The sequence below is a fragment of the Lycorma delicatula genome, chromosome 9 (assembly GCF_047948215.1).
Source record: "Lycorma delicatula isolate Av1 chromosome 9, ASM4794821v1, whole genome shotgun sequence".
NCBI lineage: Eukaryota > Metazoa > Arthropoda > Insecta > Hemiptera > Fulgoridae > Lycorma > Lycorma delicatula.
Genome location: NC_134463.1, coordinates 9,784,436 through 9,804,435, shown reverse-complemented (window position 1 = coordinate 9,804,435; position 20,000 = coordinate 9,784,436). Strand labels below are relative to the sequence as shown.

The following is a 20,000-nucleotide window of genomic DNA, read 5'->3' as shown; positions in this document are numbered from 1 at the left end:
CTTTGCACTTTACATATTTATATATTTTTTTTTATCTATGTTGTTGAAGTTGGCGTTTTCAATTTTTTAAATTTATTAATAAGTTGTAATATAATGATAACTTAACTAATATCAGTAACTAATAGAATTTTGATTCAAAAATGCTTGTAAAACTTAGCCGAACTTAAATTTCAATGAGTAGCCTATATCTTTCCTCAAGAAATCATTTTTATTTTTACAATGGTTTATTTTTGTTGAAAAAAAATTGTAATTATTATTAGCAATATTTTAATTATTAGCAAAATTTTAATTATTCAATGAAATAGCTGTTTTTGTAGCAATGCAAGTTTCTTATTTAGTGTGGTTATCCAAAAGCTGTGATATCTATTGATAATTCTCTTGAAATTGTATGAGAATGACTCGTCATTGTAGGTAGTGATGTGACCATAATGCTTCAAGCAGCATCCAATTGTTCTATTTTGTAATGTAAGGCAGTGTACGCTCTTGGTCTTCGCATTCATATAGTTCTTTGTCCTGCTGAGAAAAAATATTTTTCAAACGATTAACATAAAGAGACTTTCCAGAAACTAAATTTAAATTTGGAAAAATGTGTTCTTTGAGAGCTTGCTCTAATGTTTTTTGCCCTAAGTTTTTCTTAACTGTTTTTTTATGAGTTCTGAAAGGATCACAACAGAACTATCCATACAGGTGACTGAATTTGACAAAAACATTTTTCATATTTACAAACACTAGTGACATCTCATGTAAAAAAATAAGTTGTTGGTTTTTGTCACTAAATTCACAAATTTTAATGAGTTCTTTTGGCACTGTACCATACACTGTTTTATGACACTCTTCATTCGCATAAATTCCTATGGAACATTGTCTTGCATTGTTTTATGTAAAATTATTTGAAAATACTGTAAAAATTTAACTGATTTTAAAATTTGCTAATATAATATTATTAAGTAAAACTTATTTATTAAATAAACAGTTCCAAACAAGGATGAAATTTGAGACACTCTGTAAAGATATGAACAGGTCACTGACTAATGTCAGACGGACTAGTCTGACATTACAAACTGCAATGCAAAATGATGCAACAAGCATAAAAGAGCATGTTGCAACATGAATTTTCCTGACTGGAAGTGACTTCAAGTGCCTGTTATAACATGAACACTACAGTTGAATGGTCCAAACAAGTGTCTATTTAAACTATAGTATAATAAGTATAAAAATATTAAAGTGCGAAGAAGACAAGAAACCCCCTTGGAGGACTTATTTAGCGAGTCAAAATGGTATCACTTTTAATAGGTTTTTCATGATTTTTGAGAGGTTATAACTTTTTTATTATTACAATACACAAGAAACTTTTTTATTTTCCATAAACATGTACAAAAACACGGGAAGTTGTGCAAATTTGAGATTTTTATCACCAGTCCCATTAAAGTTATTTGAGGCCAAAATTTGAATTTTTAAAAAAATATTAGTTTTCAAAAATTCATAAAAATTTAGGGGGTAAGTATATCACCATTAATATTATTTTTGGTAAAACTACTAACATATACCTACATATAAAAAAAAATTTCAAACCGTGTATACCACCATCACTGCCTCTTGAGAAAAATTTACCAAAAGTGAAATTTCACAGTTTTTCATGTTCAACTTTATTGGTAATTTTCTCATAGAAAGAAAAGAGATAGATAAATAAACCACTAGACCAATCTTTTACCTTTATAATCTTTTTGTTTCATCCTTCCAAGACCAATAGTTGTTTAGTTATGATTTTTTCTTTAAACTCTTACAGTCACAAAAATAGGTGTGCATACCATAACAGAAATGGCCGCCACAGTTAAACTGCGTAAATAAAAAATAAAAAAATAAATCGTTTTAAGGTCCTGAGACATGTAGGAAACAGTTGGGTAAGTTGCGATTTTTTTTAATTGGTCAAACAACCATCCGTGGGTCACTTCAAATGGATTGAATATTTGTTTAGTGCAAATGTTAAAATCTGTTTTAAAATAAAAGTGAATAATTATCAAATAAAATCACTTATAATGTTAAAAAATTCATATTTTTACATTAAATTTACATTTAAGTGCACTTTGTAGTCAATGTTCTTGAGCACATTTAATGTTTTGGTCTCAGCTCAAGCCTGACAGGTTTCCCAAATTTGCTTATAAGTGTCAGATTTCTGTTACATAATAAAAAAATAGTCAGATCTTGTTCATTCTCCTACTGCAGGAAATAAAACTTGTATTAAAAAAAACCCAACAGATTGCAGCACCACCTAAAGACATAAACATAATTTATTGCTTTTTATCTTTTTAGCTGCATGTTTCTGAGTGTATATATATATATATATATATATATATATATATTTTGTTTATCAATTAAACTTAATATATTTCTCAGTTAATTTAATTGAAAAAAAAAAAATTACAATCTTGTTATAATTTATTAAACAGGATTCTATCATGCAGACTCCACGTATTAAAGTAGAAAACAAAGTTCTCTTGTGTAAAAAATTTAGTCTATCAACATTACTTTAGCAGCTTGTTTGAAGAAGAGGTAATAAATTATTTAAAACAGTTTTGTAAGAAGCACAGTAATTTATCAAAGTAAAAAAATGAATATATTAAAATTTGCTGATGTGCATATTCCTTTTTATTTAATTTTCTAAACATGTGACACCGTTGGTATTAATATATTTTTTGTATAAAATATTTCCACTTACAAAATATTTTTAATATAATTATCTGGGCGTTTTCAGAGTCACTTCTCAATAGTCAGGGATTATTTAAAGTTATAATTTAATATTCATGTATATAAGTTTTAATATATAATTATAATTAAATTGAAGTTAAAATTGTTACATTCATAATAGTCGATGTCCGTAAGATGTTTACAACTATTATGAGATATGAAATGAAATAGTACTAATATATTAATTAATAATTATTGTCTAATTTGTTTATATAGGATATCTATCATTGTTGAATTTGACTTGTTTGTTCATTAATTTATTATTATTTAAATATATATGAAATTTTTCTAATATGCTGGTTTTATGTTAATTGTTAGTGTATTCTAATCAATAAATTCGTTAGGGTTACAATTATATCCAGTTTCTAAAATGTGTTTAGCAAAATTAGATCTTTATGCTATTATTTTTATTATTTTTAATTACACAATTAATATGTTTTTTAATTCTTATGGAGAATGAACAATTTGTCATTCTGATATATTTTAGGTCGCAGTTTTCACAATTAAGAATACACACTCCTTGTTTTTCTAAATTGTAATTAATATCATGATTTATTGTTATAGAAGGATCCTTATTATTTGTTGTATACACTGTTTTTAATTAAAATTTTTTAAATATATTATTAAATTTATTATAATTTATATTGTATTCAATTTTAGCGTATTCATTTATTGCATTGCTACTTGTTAGTTTTATTTTGCTCTTGTATATATTTTATTTTTGTGCTATATTTTATTTTTTAATCTGGTATATAATTTATGTATTAAGTTATCATATCCATTATTTAGAGCTGTATGTTTAATGTTATTTAATTTTATATTATTGTTTTAAGTATTACTGCTCTGTAAATTAATGAATTAAAGGTTGCCATTTTTTGACTCCAAGGATGAAAAGATGTGAAATATATTATAGTATCCTGTTTGGTTGGCTTTCTATATATGTCTGTATCGATTTTATCAGTAATAAGAGTTTTGTTAAATTTAATGTCCAAATTTGGAAATTATTATATAGTTAATGTTGTTATTATTTTCCCTGTTTAAAGTGTATTTAATATTATTATTTAAGGAATTCATTTCTTCAATTATTATGTTTTCTTTGTTGTTAAATTGTTGATTATATGTTATTAAAATGTCATTTCTGTACCTTTTATATAAAATAATTTGATGTTTATTGATTATATTGGATACCAGGGTGTTTTCTAGTTCATTCATAAAGATATTGGCTAAAATAACGGATAGTGGAGATCCCATACTTGACCCTCTTCTTGTTTATAATACTTATTAAATTTAAAATAGTTATATTTCATACATAATTCTAATAAATTTGTTAGTTCATGTATTTTATTGTCTATTTCTGATTTAGTTGTTATTAATTATATGTATGGTTTTATTAGTATCAATGTTTGTGTACATATATTTTGTATCTAATGTTATAAATTTGGTTGTATTATTTTATTATTGATTATATTTATTAATTCATAACTATTCTTTAAACTGTGTTTGTTCTCAATTTTAAGGTATTCTTTTCATGTATTGGATAAAGATTTATTTAATTGATAGGTAGGTGTATTAACGTAATTTATAAGGGGTCTTATAGGCATGTTGTCTTTATGAATTTTAGGTAGTGCTTTTAATATTGGAGCATATGTATTAGTTGTTTTATTATATTGTTTGATGTATTTATCCTCGAATATGTATTTGCTTTTTTTACTGTTAGATGTTATTTCTTTTTTAATTTTATTAGTAGCATCCTTTATTTTTATAAATTTATTGTCTTTTATATATTAATTGTATAATTAAAAATAGTAAAGAAACACATCTTAGAAACTATTTTTGCTAAACACATTTTAGAAACTGGATATAATTGTAACCCTAACGAATTTATTAAAATATCAGAATACACTAACAATCAACATAAAACCAGCATATTAGAAAAATCTCATATATATTTGAATAATAATAAATTAATGAACAAACAAGTCAAATTCGATAATGATATCCTATGTAAACAAATTATACAATAATTATTAATCAATAGGTTAGTACTATTTCATTTCATATCTCATAATAGATGTATGCATCTTACGGACATGATGTTACATTTTTATTAACTTATTTTATTAATTGACTATTATGAATATAACAATTTTAACTTCAGTTTAATTATAATTATTCATAAAAACTTATATACATGAATATTAAATTAAAAACTTCAAATAATCTCCGATGATGGAGAAGTGACTCTGAAAGCAGTCAGATAATTATATTAAAAATTTTTTGTAAGTGTAAATATTTTATAAAAAAACATATTCCTTTTTGCTAAAATTATAATTGAGTTTGACAAATATGCTAAATGATCTGTCATCATTGATAGAGAGAAATTTAATTTGAAAATAAATAAGTGTGAAACAAAGGTAAAAAAAAATATGATATGTAGGAAGGTAAAAGCTAAAAACATTATCATTCTGTAGATTGTTATAAGAATTTTGTTATTTATGTTGTAAAATTACAGAATATAAGAAGATAAAAATAGGTTTGAACAGAGAAGTAAAGTCTTCCATTCAGAAAAGAAATTTATTGGTTTTCAACATGAATTAAAAAAAAAATTATAGAATGTAATCAATATTTACCATCAATATTTTATTTACTAATAGTTTGAGTTTATTAATAGGTTGAATAAAGCTGTCTTATTAATATAGCAAAGTCAGCTGTTGTGAACTATTTATTTTTTAATTTTGTTGTTGTTTTGTTATTTATCATCAGTTATCATATTTTACAGCTAATACCAGATGATATTTGTGATAGAGCTGGTTTAACTCTGCAGTGGTGTGGAATTGGACAATTTGGTATACATGCATATAATCATGTCAACTTTGGTAGTTCCAATGGTAAGATTTGTGTATAAATTATTAACAGTAGTACTATAATAAAGTTAATGTGAAACAGATCCTATTTTCTAATAAATAATAACATATGGCATCTGTTCAAAACATATGCAGCAATAGGTTTTGAGAAAAAGTAAAAACGCTTGGATAGCGGTTTCCAATCTTATACTCCTTTAAAATAAGCCCCTTATAAGTCCATGCATTCAATCTCCAGTGGTCCTTGAATGCAGGAAACATATTTTTTGCAGTCCTCTCTTGAATGGTTACCAACTGTGCTGTCATGTTGTTATTTCTTCCTGATTGTCAAATGAGGGCACTTTCTGCGCCAACCTCCAGAAACAACAATCCATTACTGGAAATACCATGTTTGACTAAGAAGTCCTGGATTAGGTGTGATGGATAGGGGTTATTTATTACTGCCACTTGCATGATTTCCACAGGTCTGATCTCTTGCACCAAACTGTATCATTAAGACAGTACAGAAATATCGTGTTCCCAATATAATGTATTCAAGGTATATAATATCAGATTGAATATAAATAATGAAAAATAAATCTGGAATTGTACTTTCTCTATTTTTAATCCTTTTTTTTTTCATTATCGTGATCTATTTTCATTGTATGTTACATACAGTAAGTATATAAAACTATCTGTTGGTTGCAATAATTACATCATAGCTTATTTCCCTTTAATGCTTTGGAAAACACCTTTTATTTTTGGAGTGGGTTTAAAATGAAACTGTCATCCTTACCCCTGTTTGGGGAAGAAATCCATCTTGTGACGATCCCAGTCACTATACCACCCCCTCTGTTCTTAGCCGTGATGGGCTTTACCAGATGTCATCTTTTAGACCCTCTAAACTTGATTACACAACACAGTCATCAGTTTGGCCTCTGTCAGGATGCCACGTATGCAAATCCTTGGCAGACATTTCCATCAGTGTATTTACACAACCTTTTATCACTTTCGTTTTCCCTCTTCCAACCATGACCACCTATCATAAATTACAACCCTCAGTTATCAAATTAACTGATTCGCAGAAGCATGATTCCCATGCTTTCTTCTAACACCAGAGGTTTCACACAAAAACTCCTCCTATATCTAACTTCAGTTAGACTATAAACTCAGATCATTATTTAATTTAGTCTTTAAACATCAAAAATACCATCCTCATGCCAACAAAACAAGTGTTGCAAATTCCTCATAACTTACTACCCTCAACTATCAAGTTACAAAGATCTTCTTTGTGAAAGCGCAGTTCCCTGCACCTTCCTCTAACAACGAAGGTTTTACACAAAAACTCTTCCTATATCTTACTTCAATTAGACTATGCACTCAGATCATTACTTGACTGAATATTTAAACACCAAAAATACAATCCTCAATTGTCAAAAAATGTAACTGTCATCATAAATTATCCTGTGGTCCTGTTACTGTATTTTGTGAACTAATTTTATTTATTTATCTTTTTTTTTCATTATTATTATTATTAATGCCATAATTTGAAATAATAATTTTTACATCAATTTTATTTTTTCTAAATTTAGAATTTTATAGAGAATAGTAAATAGTATATGTATCAGAACATTATGCATTATTTTATTATACATTAGTTCATTTTTATTACGTATTAGTATAGATACCATTTCAGTCTGATAATGTTACAATCAGCTAAGGATCCCTAAGGTTATAAGACCTGTTATACTCTCAGTTTGAGAGTCCCTGAAAGGTGTGGGAGGGGGGGGGCTGTATCTTTTAATAGAAGTTGTTGTAACAGCTTGAGATGCAATAAAAAAATAATGTTAAAGTTTTATGGTTGTAATAAATTTAAATTACTTACAGTATAGTTTATATGGATTCTGATTAACCTATTATGTAGTATATGAATCCTATTAACACACTAGAGTAGTTGGATTTTCTTCTGATTTTTCAAAAAACATATTCATAGATTGAACTGTATCAAGTATTTATTTATAGATTTTAGTAAATTAGTAGTTACCCGCCTGATTATAGTTACTTATGAAACGTGAATTTTGTAGCATATGAAATATGCCAACCCTGACTATTATTTGAATCCATTACCTTTCAGATGAAAAATAGAGTTGCTACCACTTCATCATGGATGTCGGCAATAAAATAATTTTTATTAATATGTGAATAAAATGACATAAATATTTCAATTTATTATTTTTTTCTTTGTTTTAATTTTACAGATGAGCCAAGTGGATTTGCACCAATTAAAGCTAAAGTCCATCAGGTTAGACCTGATTCAATATTATTTGAACCAGTTATTAGAAAATTAGTCAATGAGGCTTGTGGTACTTTCCTGTCTGGTCAAAAATTAACTCCAAGCAAGACTAGTAGACCCGAAACATTAAAACTGAGTCGTCAGTACAGGTAATTTTAATATTTTATTTTATTTGTATTTTTTTAAAATTTAAATGTGAATAACTTTTTATTTCTCTCTTCTACATCTTGCATCTAGAGTTATTACTTTATTCTGATTTTATTTTGGCTATTCAATTTTTAATCATCACTCTTTTATTAACAACTTAATTAAGTTAAGTTGATTATTGTGTTAGTGTCTTATTGTAATATATGAAGTCAGATTAAAATTTAATAATTTTGCGTTACATCTAAAAACAAGTATTAGTTAATGTCAAACCCAGATTATTTTACTAGAAATGATTCTTTTTTTTCAGAGTCTTTCTAATGTAGTACAATAGTTATAGCATGCACAGTATGAATTGGTATCCAAGTTTAGCATTTTAACTCATCTAAAAGAAAATCATACCAGGATTATAAGTACACCTGTGCTTATTTATAAGAAAAAAGAATGTATCGTTGTATGGAGTTACTTATGTCATGATTAATGTGTCACTGTCGTGATTAAATAAAGCTACACTAAATATCCCTTAAACATTCTGTTTAATACATGAATCAAAATGGTTTTTCAGATTGTGAATAAAGATGTCATTCCTATATTACTGCCTAAATTCTTAAGTCGCCAACTCTAATCTTTTCAATCATTTTGTAAAAAAAGTGTATATTACATTATAAATTTAGATATAATAACTTTACACTAAGTGATTCTTTTAATTTTATATTTTTTACTTTGCTTTTTTTAAATGTTGCATTGTTAGAAAAAAAAAACTGTATTTGTTTCTTAAAATTTGTATAATTTTCTTTGTTTAAAACATGATTATTGTTAGATTTTTAAGTTGTAGTTAAAAAGTAAAAAACTTTTCATGTAACTGAACTGGAAGTCATATATTTTCTTGAATATAGTAATTATAAAAATTTTAATGAAATTTCTAGATCAGCCTAAAAATAAATGATAAATATGTAAATATTAATCTTCCCAGATTATTTAAAATTAAACTATTTATTTAATGAAATATTACTCTACTGAATTTTTATAAATATTTATTTTAAAATTCCATGAATTTCTTTCATTCTTGTTTCACATTTAGAAATTTGTTTTCATATAATCTCAATTATGTTACCTTCAAAACTTTTTATTTATTTTGTGCAGTTTTTATTTATTTATTTATATTCACATACATTCTTGACTCCTGTTTTCATATATATATATTTTTACACATTAATATAGACTTAATTAGACTAGAATACTTTTCTATATTTTATTAATTTTGTTTTTAGTATCCTTCTCTGATCAAGATTTTCACAGTTTTTTTTTCTCTGGATATAGTGAGGAAGAATTTCATTTTTATCTATAATTAAGTTCTAATCTGAATAAAATTTTAATTTATATCATGTTGCATCTCGTGTCTCATGTAGTTGGTATTTATTAACTGTCAATTCATTTAATAATTTATGAGGGCAGGATGAAAAGTTCCAGGCCTGGATAAGAAGATAACATTTTTCTGGGTATATTTTGATGTACTCCATCTACGGCAGCAGTAATTTTATTACTAGTCAAAAATTTCTCCCTCCAAGCTATTTTTTTAGGTTAGGAAACAAGTGATAGTCGGCCAGATCAGGTGAATATGGAGTTTTGGAGCAATTCGATCCATAATTCATTGATTTTATTCCCATTTCAGTGATTGAACTGTGAGCAGAGCACATTGTCTTGATGGAAAAGCATTTTTTTTTTGTCAAATGCAGATGTTTTTCCTTAATTTCTTTACCAAGATGGTGCAGTAGGGTTGCATAATATTCACCATTTATTGTTTCACCCTGTTTAAGATAATCAATGAAAATTATTCCATGTTCATCCCAGAAAACAGTTGCCATAATTATTTTGTACAAACAAAATCATTTTCCCATTTCTTGGAGCAGGTTGACCTTTTTCAACCCATTTAACTGCCGTTTGTCTTGGGAGTGTAGTGATAACCCAAGTCTCATCAACTGTCACAAGTCGACGTAAAAATTCCTCCGGATTACATTGAAAGAGCTTGAGACAGTCGCTTGAAATGTTTTTTTCAGCACTGTTTTTAGTAGAGCATGAGAAAACACGGCACCCATCTACTGCACAACTTGTTCATGCTCAAATGTTCTTTGCAAAATATTGTGCATATGTTCTTTTGACATGCCTAGTTTCTGCTAACTCGTTCACTGTCACTCGTTGATCTGCCAAAACAATTTTATCCACCTTTTAATCATTTCTGGCATAATCGCTTGAGAAGGGCCGCCCTACATGGTTCATTGCGAATGTGTGTTCAACCCATTTAAAACTTTGTGACCCAGCTTTTAACTGTTGTATTAGATGGAGAAGAGTTTTCCAACGTCGTATCAAGCTCTTCTTTAATTTCCTTTCTCTTAAAGCCTTTCAGAAAAAAGTATTTAATCACTTCATGAATTTCCTAGTAAATTTTCCAGAAAACTCCCTAATTCTCCACCTTGATGGACTGTAAATACTTTACTAAGTCATGCAGCGACTTGAAACTCTTATACTAAACTAATGAAGAATGAATTCATACGATGCTGTTGAGAAATTAAGCATACTAATGCCATCTCTGTATGATGCCGAGAACTTTTTACCCCTCCCTTGTATTTAAAAAGGTATGGGGATTGGAAAAATGCAAAGATTTAAAAAATATTATTCTATTATTATTGATTTTTTTTCAATTTCATGATTAATTTTAACATTAAAAGAAGTTAAGAAAATAAATATTAAATTTGAATAAATTGGCTAGTATGTTTAACCTTCTTTATGTTGCCCTTATTTATGTTTTACTTATTTTATTACTTATATTGTATATTACAAATGGCATGTTGGCTACTATGGTCATTTGCCACCAAAATAACCAATATATAAAGAATTGCACTTACCTTTATTAACTTTTGTGATTTATGAGTTAAGAATTCATTGAATGGGGTTTTGACCATTAACATTACTTTACATCCTTCAGTTTCTGGGATACTACTCCCCGAGACAGAGGTGTTGTGGAACCTTCAGATGTGATGATTAGTTATTTTTACTTAATTAAAGGTATAAAATATTTAGGTTTTTTTTCTTTTTATGATTTTGTTCTGTAGATTGACAATTTTTTGATGAACAGGAGTCTATGTATGTGTATATGTAATGATTGCCCTCTCTCCCAGAGAAAATAATTTTGTAAACTTCGGCAAGTGGATGGTCCTAATTGCTGAAGAGGTAGCGGGTTATATTCTCAAATTGGAATATAACTACTAATTAGGTAATTGTTTAATCATTAACATCACATTAATACATTTAATTGGTAGTAGTTATTGAAATTATTTCCTGAGTTAAAAATCTATTTTATTATTTTCAGATCAATTCTTAGAGCTTGTATTGAAAATCTTCAAATGACTGATGAATTATTAACTACTGATAAAAAACAAGATTACATAGCAATATTTTATAACATAGAACTTATTTGGCATTTATGTGAAATTTTATATGTTGATGCTGTACCAGGTTTGTTGAACTTAATTACATAAACGTGTGTTTTAACATTAATGTGTATATTATCTTATTTAGAAATTAAATAGCCTTCAAAGCATTACGTAAAATTCATGACCATTATTATATTTGTTAGATAGATTTCACATTACTCTTACATTTTTTTTTTTCCATTATATCCTTAAACTCATATCTTTGTTTCTGCTTATGTTTTACTAGGATGCAGTTCTCCTTATTACTTTAAAAAATGACAGTACCTTACTATTTTATATCCAAATAAAATTTATTGTGTTAATTTGGTGAACTCTATGTAAATCAGCTTTCAAGCCTAAAGTTATATCAGGTCTATAAGTTTTCTAAAAAAAGTACTGTGACAAACATTAACTTAATATAAGAAATTTAATAATCAACAACACTATATACTGAAAAGTGTAAAGAATTTAGTTCTTGCTAACTTGAGGCATTATCTTTTGCACATCTCTTTTCCGTACACCTTATCTATCTTCACATGTTTAATTTTTTTAAGTAAGAAAATATACTATTCACAGTTATGTTAACACTATATCTGATTAGGACAGTAACATGTATGTGTGGTGATTATTGCTTAATACCTTAGTTCAGGTCTTGAAAACTAGATGAATAAAGAAGGAAAATAGTTCAAATGGAATAATGGTAACCTGGAAGGTAAGTTGTGCACAGATGGAAATTGTGAGAAAGTACTTCACCAGTTATTAGCGAAACAATTTCATGTTTTCTTAAGGAGATATTAGATAATTTAAAAAAAGAAATGTATTGATCTTCTTTTTATCAGATTTTGTTTTATTGTTATTGAAAGTATTCTTATTCAATGTACTAATGTATATGGACTGTGCATTAATGCTTGGAGGTTGTTTTTTTCCTTTTTTAAAATCTAATGTAGTGTTAATGAATATACGCCTAATATATATGTGTATGTATTAGTGGTGAACAGATTATTTTTTTTAAATCGTTATTGTTATTGTTAAAACTTCAGCCCTTTATGGTTATCAGTTAAGATTAATTCTACATTAACACATTTTTATTCTATTTAGGCATGGAAAGATACCAGTAACTGATTTTTTATTTGTATATTAGATGAACAGTTAAAAGTTATTTTGACAGTGGGTGAAACACTAGGATAGCATTTTAGAACTAAATAATGTTTATGTACATAACTGTTCACCTAAATCATCAGTCATCTGATTTGGCAGTCTATAATGCAGTAACAATATTAATGGTTATGTTTACTGTTGTACTATTGTGGTTTGATAATGAATGTTCAGTTCATATTTATTTATATTTTTTCATTTTTAATTCATTTATTATTATATTTCATTGTGTATATTCCTATGTTTTCTCTGCATATACCGTTATCTTAAAATAAGGAAAGAGGTTTACGCATTTTTATCTTATATCCATTAATTAATTTTTTAAATACGTCACTAATATATTTATTAAACAATTATTAAAAGATTTAGAATTGATAAAAAGTACAAAAATAATAAATCTCTTCTTTTTTTTTATATTTTAAATGACGTTGACTGTTATGAGCATTAGCCATTAACAAATACAAATTATTTACACCAAAATACCACCCTTTATTGTTCAATTTTGATAATCTGTTGGAATCTGTGTATTTACCATTGCCAGTTTTCATATGACCTGATGAAGGCATGATGTGATATAAAGTTAATGATTTGCATTGTTTCTTATGATAAGGAAAAAGATATCATATCCATGTATCTTTTAACAATGTTGTTCGTAATAATTTTCAACCAGGAGAAATTTTCCTTTATTTCAAGATGAAGATAATTAAAATAACAATGAGTAGAATATGTAAGAATTAGTTGGTCTTGAAGGAAAAGTAGTAAATTATTTATTGTGTTATTGAATGAAACAAATACATAGAATGCTATTAAATGAAGTTAAATCTTTTTTTTTTTAATTTAGATTTTAATCATTATTTTGATGATATGGATTTGAACCATCAAATCCCATGGTATAATGATATGCATGAACAAAAGATTTTTTTTTACCTGTTATAATTCAATAAAACTGGTTTTATTGAATTATTATGAAACTTTTAACCTAGGCATATTTTAGGCAATTTAAGCGTTCAGTAACTGTGATTTCAGTAATTTTTGAAAATATTTTAAAACTCAAGGAAAACATTTCAGTACTTCATACATTAAAAACTGTTTTTATTTACTATGTCAGTGAATCTTAGAATGTTTAAAATGTGATAAAATAAAAAAATTATGAAAAGTTATGGTTTAAGATTACAAACATGAACCCATATGATCAATCTGATGGGCACACAGTTAAATGGATTTATGGTAAATAACAGTGAATGTGGTCATGAAATTTACAGGCAGTGAAATCATAACCATGACTGATGCTAGGAAAACCATTAGTACAACTGACATACTTTTTAATATCAGTTTTACTTACTGCAATGACTTTTTTTCGTACCAAAGGGACAGAAGCACTTGGTGTACCTCTAAGCCATTTTGAACAACACATAAAGGTGCGATGTTAAGTTTATAAAACACTGGAGAAATATTGTTGCTACTTCCCGTTTCTTTGCTCTTTAATAGAAGGATCTGATTAGCATATTTACAAGGGTTGATATGGTCCCATGGGATATCTACTGAAATTAAAAAATCTCTGTGTATTAATTATTTTTTCTTTTATTATATCCAATTTCAATTTATTTTGGTCAAATAGAGAAATTCATAAAGCCTAAATATATGTATGAAGACTAATAAGATTGAAAATAGTCAATATCATATTTTAGCTGAGATACATTAATAATACAGTAAGATGTAATTTATCATTCAGGTATTTGGTCAGTAGGCAATTACTGTTACAGATTTTGAAGTAAAGCATGCTTCTATTAATACCAGTTTGTTTGTTTTTCATCAGTTTTATCCATTTGAATCGTTGGGATTTTACTGCACATAAACTTATGCTAATTCAGTTCATTTAAAAACTAATGTTTAATGAATTCATGTTCTTTTTTTTTTAGGTAATGTTGTTTTACCTTACCTGTTGGAATGGATTCGCTTCCATTTCCCAGATACTGAGCGAGCTGCTGGTAGAATATTAACCGGTCTATTAGATCCGGGTGCTGAATTAAGATATAATGATTACTGGGATGTTGTTATTGGACTCATTATGCAAGGTAGTGTTGAAGTTGCTCGGGCTCTTCTACGTTTACATTCTGATGCTGATAAAAATGTCTTTCTTCAAGCGGAATCTGTGTTACGTACATTACCTGTTTATACGGTAACCTGTTGATCATTTTAATTCATACCATTATTATTTATTTTAATTTAAATTTATAAAGTCCACTATAAAAAACATAGTTTGTAACAAGTTCACTGCAAGACACTTTTAACAGGAGCCATCAAGTTTCATCTGTTTAAATAGTTTTCAGTTGTTATGAAATGAATTGTATACTTGTTAATGTATAGGAGATGGGATTTTCCTCCTCAAGTCAAAAATGATTGAATGAAAAGTTGAAGTTTTGTTGTAGCATAAATGCACTTGTTTACAAAACTGCCAATAATATTAAACAATAGAGAAGAGAAAATGAACATCTGATTCTAACAATTTGAACTTCCAGTATTATTTATTTATCGTATAGTACATAGATGAGTTGTGTCTAAAATATTAAAACTAAATATTCAAACATTCCAACCCTCATAGGGGAAGCATCTGCCTTGTGACAATTCTGGTTGCCGTACCAACCCCGCTGTTCCTAGCCCTGATGGGCTTTAATGGAGGTTGTCTTTTGACCCTCTAACTGATTACATATCATAGTCACCAGTCAGGCCCCAGTTGGGATGCCATTGATATAAATGTCTCAGTAGACATTTACATCAGTGAGTTTTGACTTGGTCTTCACCTTCACTGTAGGGTTCTTTCGGACATCTCCTCTGTCCTACATTGTTGCCCTCGTAACTAGCTAACCCAGTTCGCAGAAGCACAAATTTGGTGCTTAGTTTAATACTTTAAACAAGCTTTTGCTTTTCCTGTTTAGCCTCTGGTAACTACAGTTTAGATAATACTTCAGAGGATGAATGAGGATGATATGTATGTGTGTAAATTAAGTGTAGTCTTGTACATTCTCAGTTCGACCATTCCTGAGATGTGTGGTTAATTGAAACCCAACCGCCAAAGAACACCGGTACCCACGATCTAGTATTCAAATCCGTGTAAAAATAACTGGCTTTACTAGGACTTTAAACAAGCTGTGAGTGATTGTAAATGTCTCTTTAATACGAGTCTATTCAGTAGTAATGCGTACCACAAGAAAATATTCTTCACAACAATGAGATTTAGACCTGGTTCCTGTAGCGATCACAATGATCAATTCTTAAGCCATTAGCTTAAATTGTAGCTGTGGGCGGTCTGATCTACCAGGGAGAAGAGGGCAGACCTCTTACTCTCACTTAAATATTCAAACAATTATAATATCGGAGCATATATAATATTTATATGGGTGTAGTTATAAATTTCAATATAGCTAAAAATTGATATCGAGTTTTTTCAGCCCAGGTAAGGTAGCTTGATATACATTTTGTGGATCTCCTTTGTATGCTCGCTGTGGACAGTACTTAATTAGATGTTCAACAGTTTGGAGTGACTCACCACACTCACAACCAGCCGCAGGTAACTCGTCCCATTTGTTCAAAAAGTAATTACATTACCATGCCCAATTCTTATATGATTAATTCTACACCATAATTGTCTTGATAAACTAAAGCCCAGCTCTTGCGCATGGATTGCCTTTATCCATTGGCAGCTGTAGTTTCCATTCCATGAGATCTGCCATTATTGTTTGGTATTAAAATCCTCTATAAGCTTTTTGGCCAGTATCCGTGGAAGTTTTCAAGATTTCAAGCTGATTAGTTAATCCACTGACTACAATGTTGATTGGTGTCGCTGCATTGGTAATCATTTTCCAGAAAAGTAGGAGGCATTCTAGTATATGAGATTTGGTGGATCTTACTGAACTTCCAGTAAGAGGGCCAGTTATGTGTTAATAATAGATTGACCCTCTCATTCTGTCTGCCCTTTTCTATCAGGTTATTTTTAAGACACCTCTTTTCAATTATGATGACATGTTTGAACAGAAATTAAAAATAAATATACTAATCTTTTTGCAGTACATGCAAGGGTGGGCTGAAATGTTTCTGGCCTGACAAAGAAAGCAACAGGTTTTTTGGACTTCTTTGCTTTTATTTTTCAGTTTAATTTCCACAAAGACTAACACACTTTTCATAATGATGCTTTAATGCATCTTCAAAATACCCATTTATAGCATCAGTGACTTCCTTATTGTTCTCAAATTATCCACCAAGCCATTTTTTGAGGTTAGGAAATAGATGATAGTCACTGGGTGTTAAATATGTCGAATAAGGCAGTTAGGAAAGCAATTGGAACTTTAGTTCATTGATTTTACTTGTTGTGACGATTGACAAATGTATTGGATGCACTGTCATAGTGATTCTCCACTTTCTTGAAAGTAACAAAGTTGTCATTTTCAGTAGCTTGTCAAACATAGACTAACAGAGTTACTAACCTGAAATTTGGTGTACAAGCTAGCAATGGATAGTACTATTTAGAATGCCAGTAAGAAGTTAGACCTGCTGGCACCATCTATGTGTCAGGCTGTAAACCTCTCAGCTGTCCTTCATAATATCTCATTTGTTTTCATATAAAAAAGAATACGATAAATTGTTAATTTTTCATTTCACAACTTTTTACATGTTAGAAGCTAATTTTAATCACAAAACTTAATCATATTCTGTTTCAGTTTATAAATTTGTCATGCACAGTTTTATAAATAACATGAAGTTTTGCTAAATGCTCAGTTTTTTGGTTTTTATGTTTTTTAAACAATGTAAAATCTGATATGGAGAACATATGTGACGATTTATATAAATGTATGCATACAACTAATTATGTTTGAGTGAATTTTTTTTTTAATTTAGTGTGCACAATCATTTAACCTTAAAAAAATTCATGGGAAGAATTCAAAGTTGTATTTTATTTTTGCTAGATCAGTTAAAAACTTGCATGTATTTGGTAATAATTACAGTTTTTCTTTTGGCTGTTGATAATTTAACAAATTTTTATTTTAAAAATTTGTATTTTCATGTTATAAAAGATTTATAACAACTTATAATATGTGTTATTAATGTATTATGTAAGACATATATTACATAAAATCATGTCAATATTCTTGAAATTTACTGAGAATCATTTCCCAAAATTATATTTGTAGTTAGTAGGAGTACTTTATTTTATGAAGAGCAATGGTTGGTGAAGGTTATAGTCCCTTGTTGGTGAGAACTAGACAGAGATGGTGTTTGGAGTTTGTTAGTGAATGAAAGCCTACCAACCAATTAGAAATGTATAAGTAAGTTATAGTATACAGATTTACACTATGAACTGTAACACTTCTGATGTTAACAGAATAGTAATTAATTATTTCATTAATCGTCAAGAACCAAATTCACATTCATCAAATATTTTCTGCATATATATTTAAAAATAACTATTCTTGGAATTTTATTAAAACAAGGCATAGTTCACAATCATTTTTGTTTATTCAGCTTTTTTATTTATTTGGACTGATTTTTTTTGTATTTAAAGTAGCTCGCAACTAAACATCATTTTAATTTAAAAATCAGGTCATTAATTAAGATTTTTCCTATTTAGGAATACATTTTATTTACATATAACTATAACCTGCTGAAATTACAGATAGTATTATCTTTATTTACAGTCCTTAAACCTTTGTTCTAATGTACATATTTAGTACCACATTAAGAACATGTATACTTTTCTGAAGAATATTATCATTTTCAGCTCCCTTTGATTCAAGTTTCCTTGGGTTGGGCCTTCTACAAAATTTCTCCATCTGCCTCGATCCATGAACCATCTCTCTTCCATTACTCTCACCATATCACCTTTCTTGTGCACTTCCTCCATCACTGTATTTATCCATTTCATTCTTGGTCTAACCCTTGGTCTTTCTGTTTGTTTCCTCTTTATGCATCATCCTGTTTGGTAATCTTCCCTCATCCATCCTCTTTCAATATATCCAAAAGACCTGAGCTTTGATTTTTCCAATTGACTCGACAAGGCTTCCTGATTTCAGTTGCTCTCTAATGATAACTGCTCCTTACCCTATTCCTTCTGGTCTTCACTAGCATGTTTCTCTTGAATTTCATTTCTGTTGCCTCTACTTGACCCTGTCCAGGTTTCTTCCGTGTAGGTAAGAATTGGTACAAAGTATGCTTTACACATAACTCTTACATTGCAAAGGTACCTCTTTGTTTCAGACTAGACTTCTTACACTCTGATAAAATCCACTTGCCTTCACTACTCGTATACTTATTTCTTCAGCCATTCTCCCATCCTTTGAAAAAACTGTTCCCAGATAAGTAAACGCTTTTACCCTTTCCATTTTTCTACCATTCATAGTTATGCCCATTGAATTTCCCTTTTTTCTGTCTTGCACAATCACTGTACTTATCTCAGCACTAAACTTCATACCAAAATTTCTGAATTTCTTCACTCTACAGATTTATTGTGCACCATACATTCCTTTATTATATAACATCCCTCTTCTGTCCTCACGCCACTTGCTCCTGTCTTGTCCTTTTCCTCCTTTCTTTCTTCCAAACAATTTGGGTTTAGGAGTTCACCAAAATATTCTTTCCATATAAAAGTACTTCTTCCTTTCTTACTATTAGATGTTTTTTAGATTATTTTTAATAAACTTTGCGCATCTCTCCCTTTTCTTTTACTTTTAATGGCACCAAACAGCATTTTCTTATTCCCTTGTGAGTCCCTCTCCAGCTCTTCTGTGAACTCTTTCCAACATTTGCCCTTCTCTCTGCTTACAACTTTCTTACATTCATAAATGTAGCTTCCCTACATTTATCTCTGTCTTCATTTTTATGGTTTTGTCTCCATGTCTTCCACGCTATCTTCTTTTCAATTGCTGTCCTTACATCATCATTCACCACTTTTTCCTTTCGTTTATTTTTCCCACTGGTTCTACTACATATCTGCTCTGCTATCCAATATGGTGTTCTTGAAGCACTCCCACTCTTCCTCCACCTCTCTTATTTCTACTGTAGGTAAGCATTTCTTTTTCTCTTCTTTAAACTCTTCCCTTTTGTTGTTTTCTTTCAACTTCCACACTTTAATTTTTTCCCCTCATAACCTTCACTCTGGGAATTTTGCCAAATCTAAACTTACCCATTACCAACCTGTGGTCTACTCCAATCACTATTTCTTCACTCACCACCCTCACATCCACTAGGTCCCTCCTTATCACTCTCTCTCACTCTCTCAACTAACACACATAGTCAATTACCAATTTTTTTCTTTTCTCTCCCCATCTGTACCTCATAACCTTGTTTCTATTCTTTTCAAAC

The 20,000-nt window shown here is 28.8% G+C and overlaps 1 protein-coding gene across 2 annotated transcripts in view; it reads left to right on the top strand.

Moving 5' to 3' along the window:
• LOC142330226 (nuclear pore complex protein Nup85-like) overlaps positions 1-20,000 on the top strand; it is a 42,509-nt gene that overhangs the window by 2,818 nt on the left and 19,691 nt on the right. For both annotated transcript variants that reach the window (XM_075375378.1, XM_075375379.1), the window contains exons 2-5: positions 5,525-5,633; positions 7,844-8,027; positions 11,390-11,535; positions 14,567-14,826. In XM_075375378.1, coding sequence (XP_075231493.1) covers positions 5,525-5,633; positions 7,844-8,027; positions 11,390-11,535; positions 14,567-14,826 — 699 coding nt within the window. The remainder of the gene's footprint in view (positions 1-5,524; positions 5,634-7,843; positions 8,028-11,389; positions 11,536-14,566; positions 14,827-20,000) is intronic.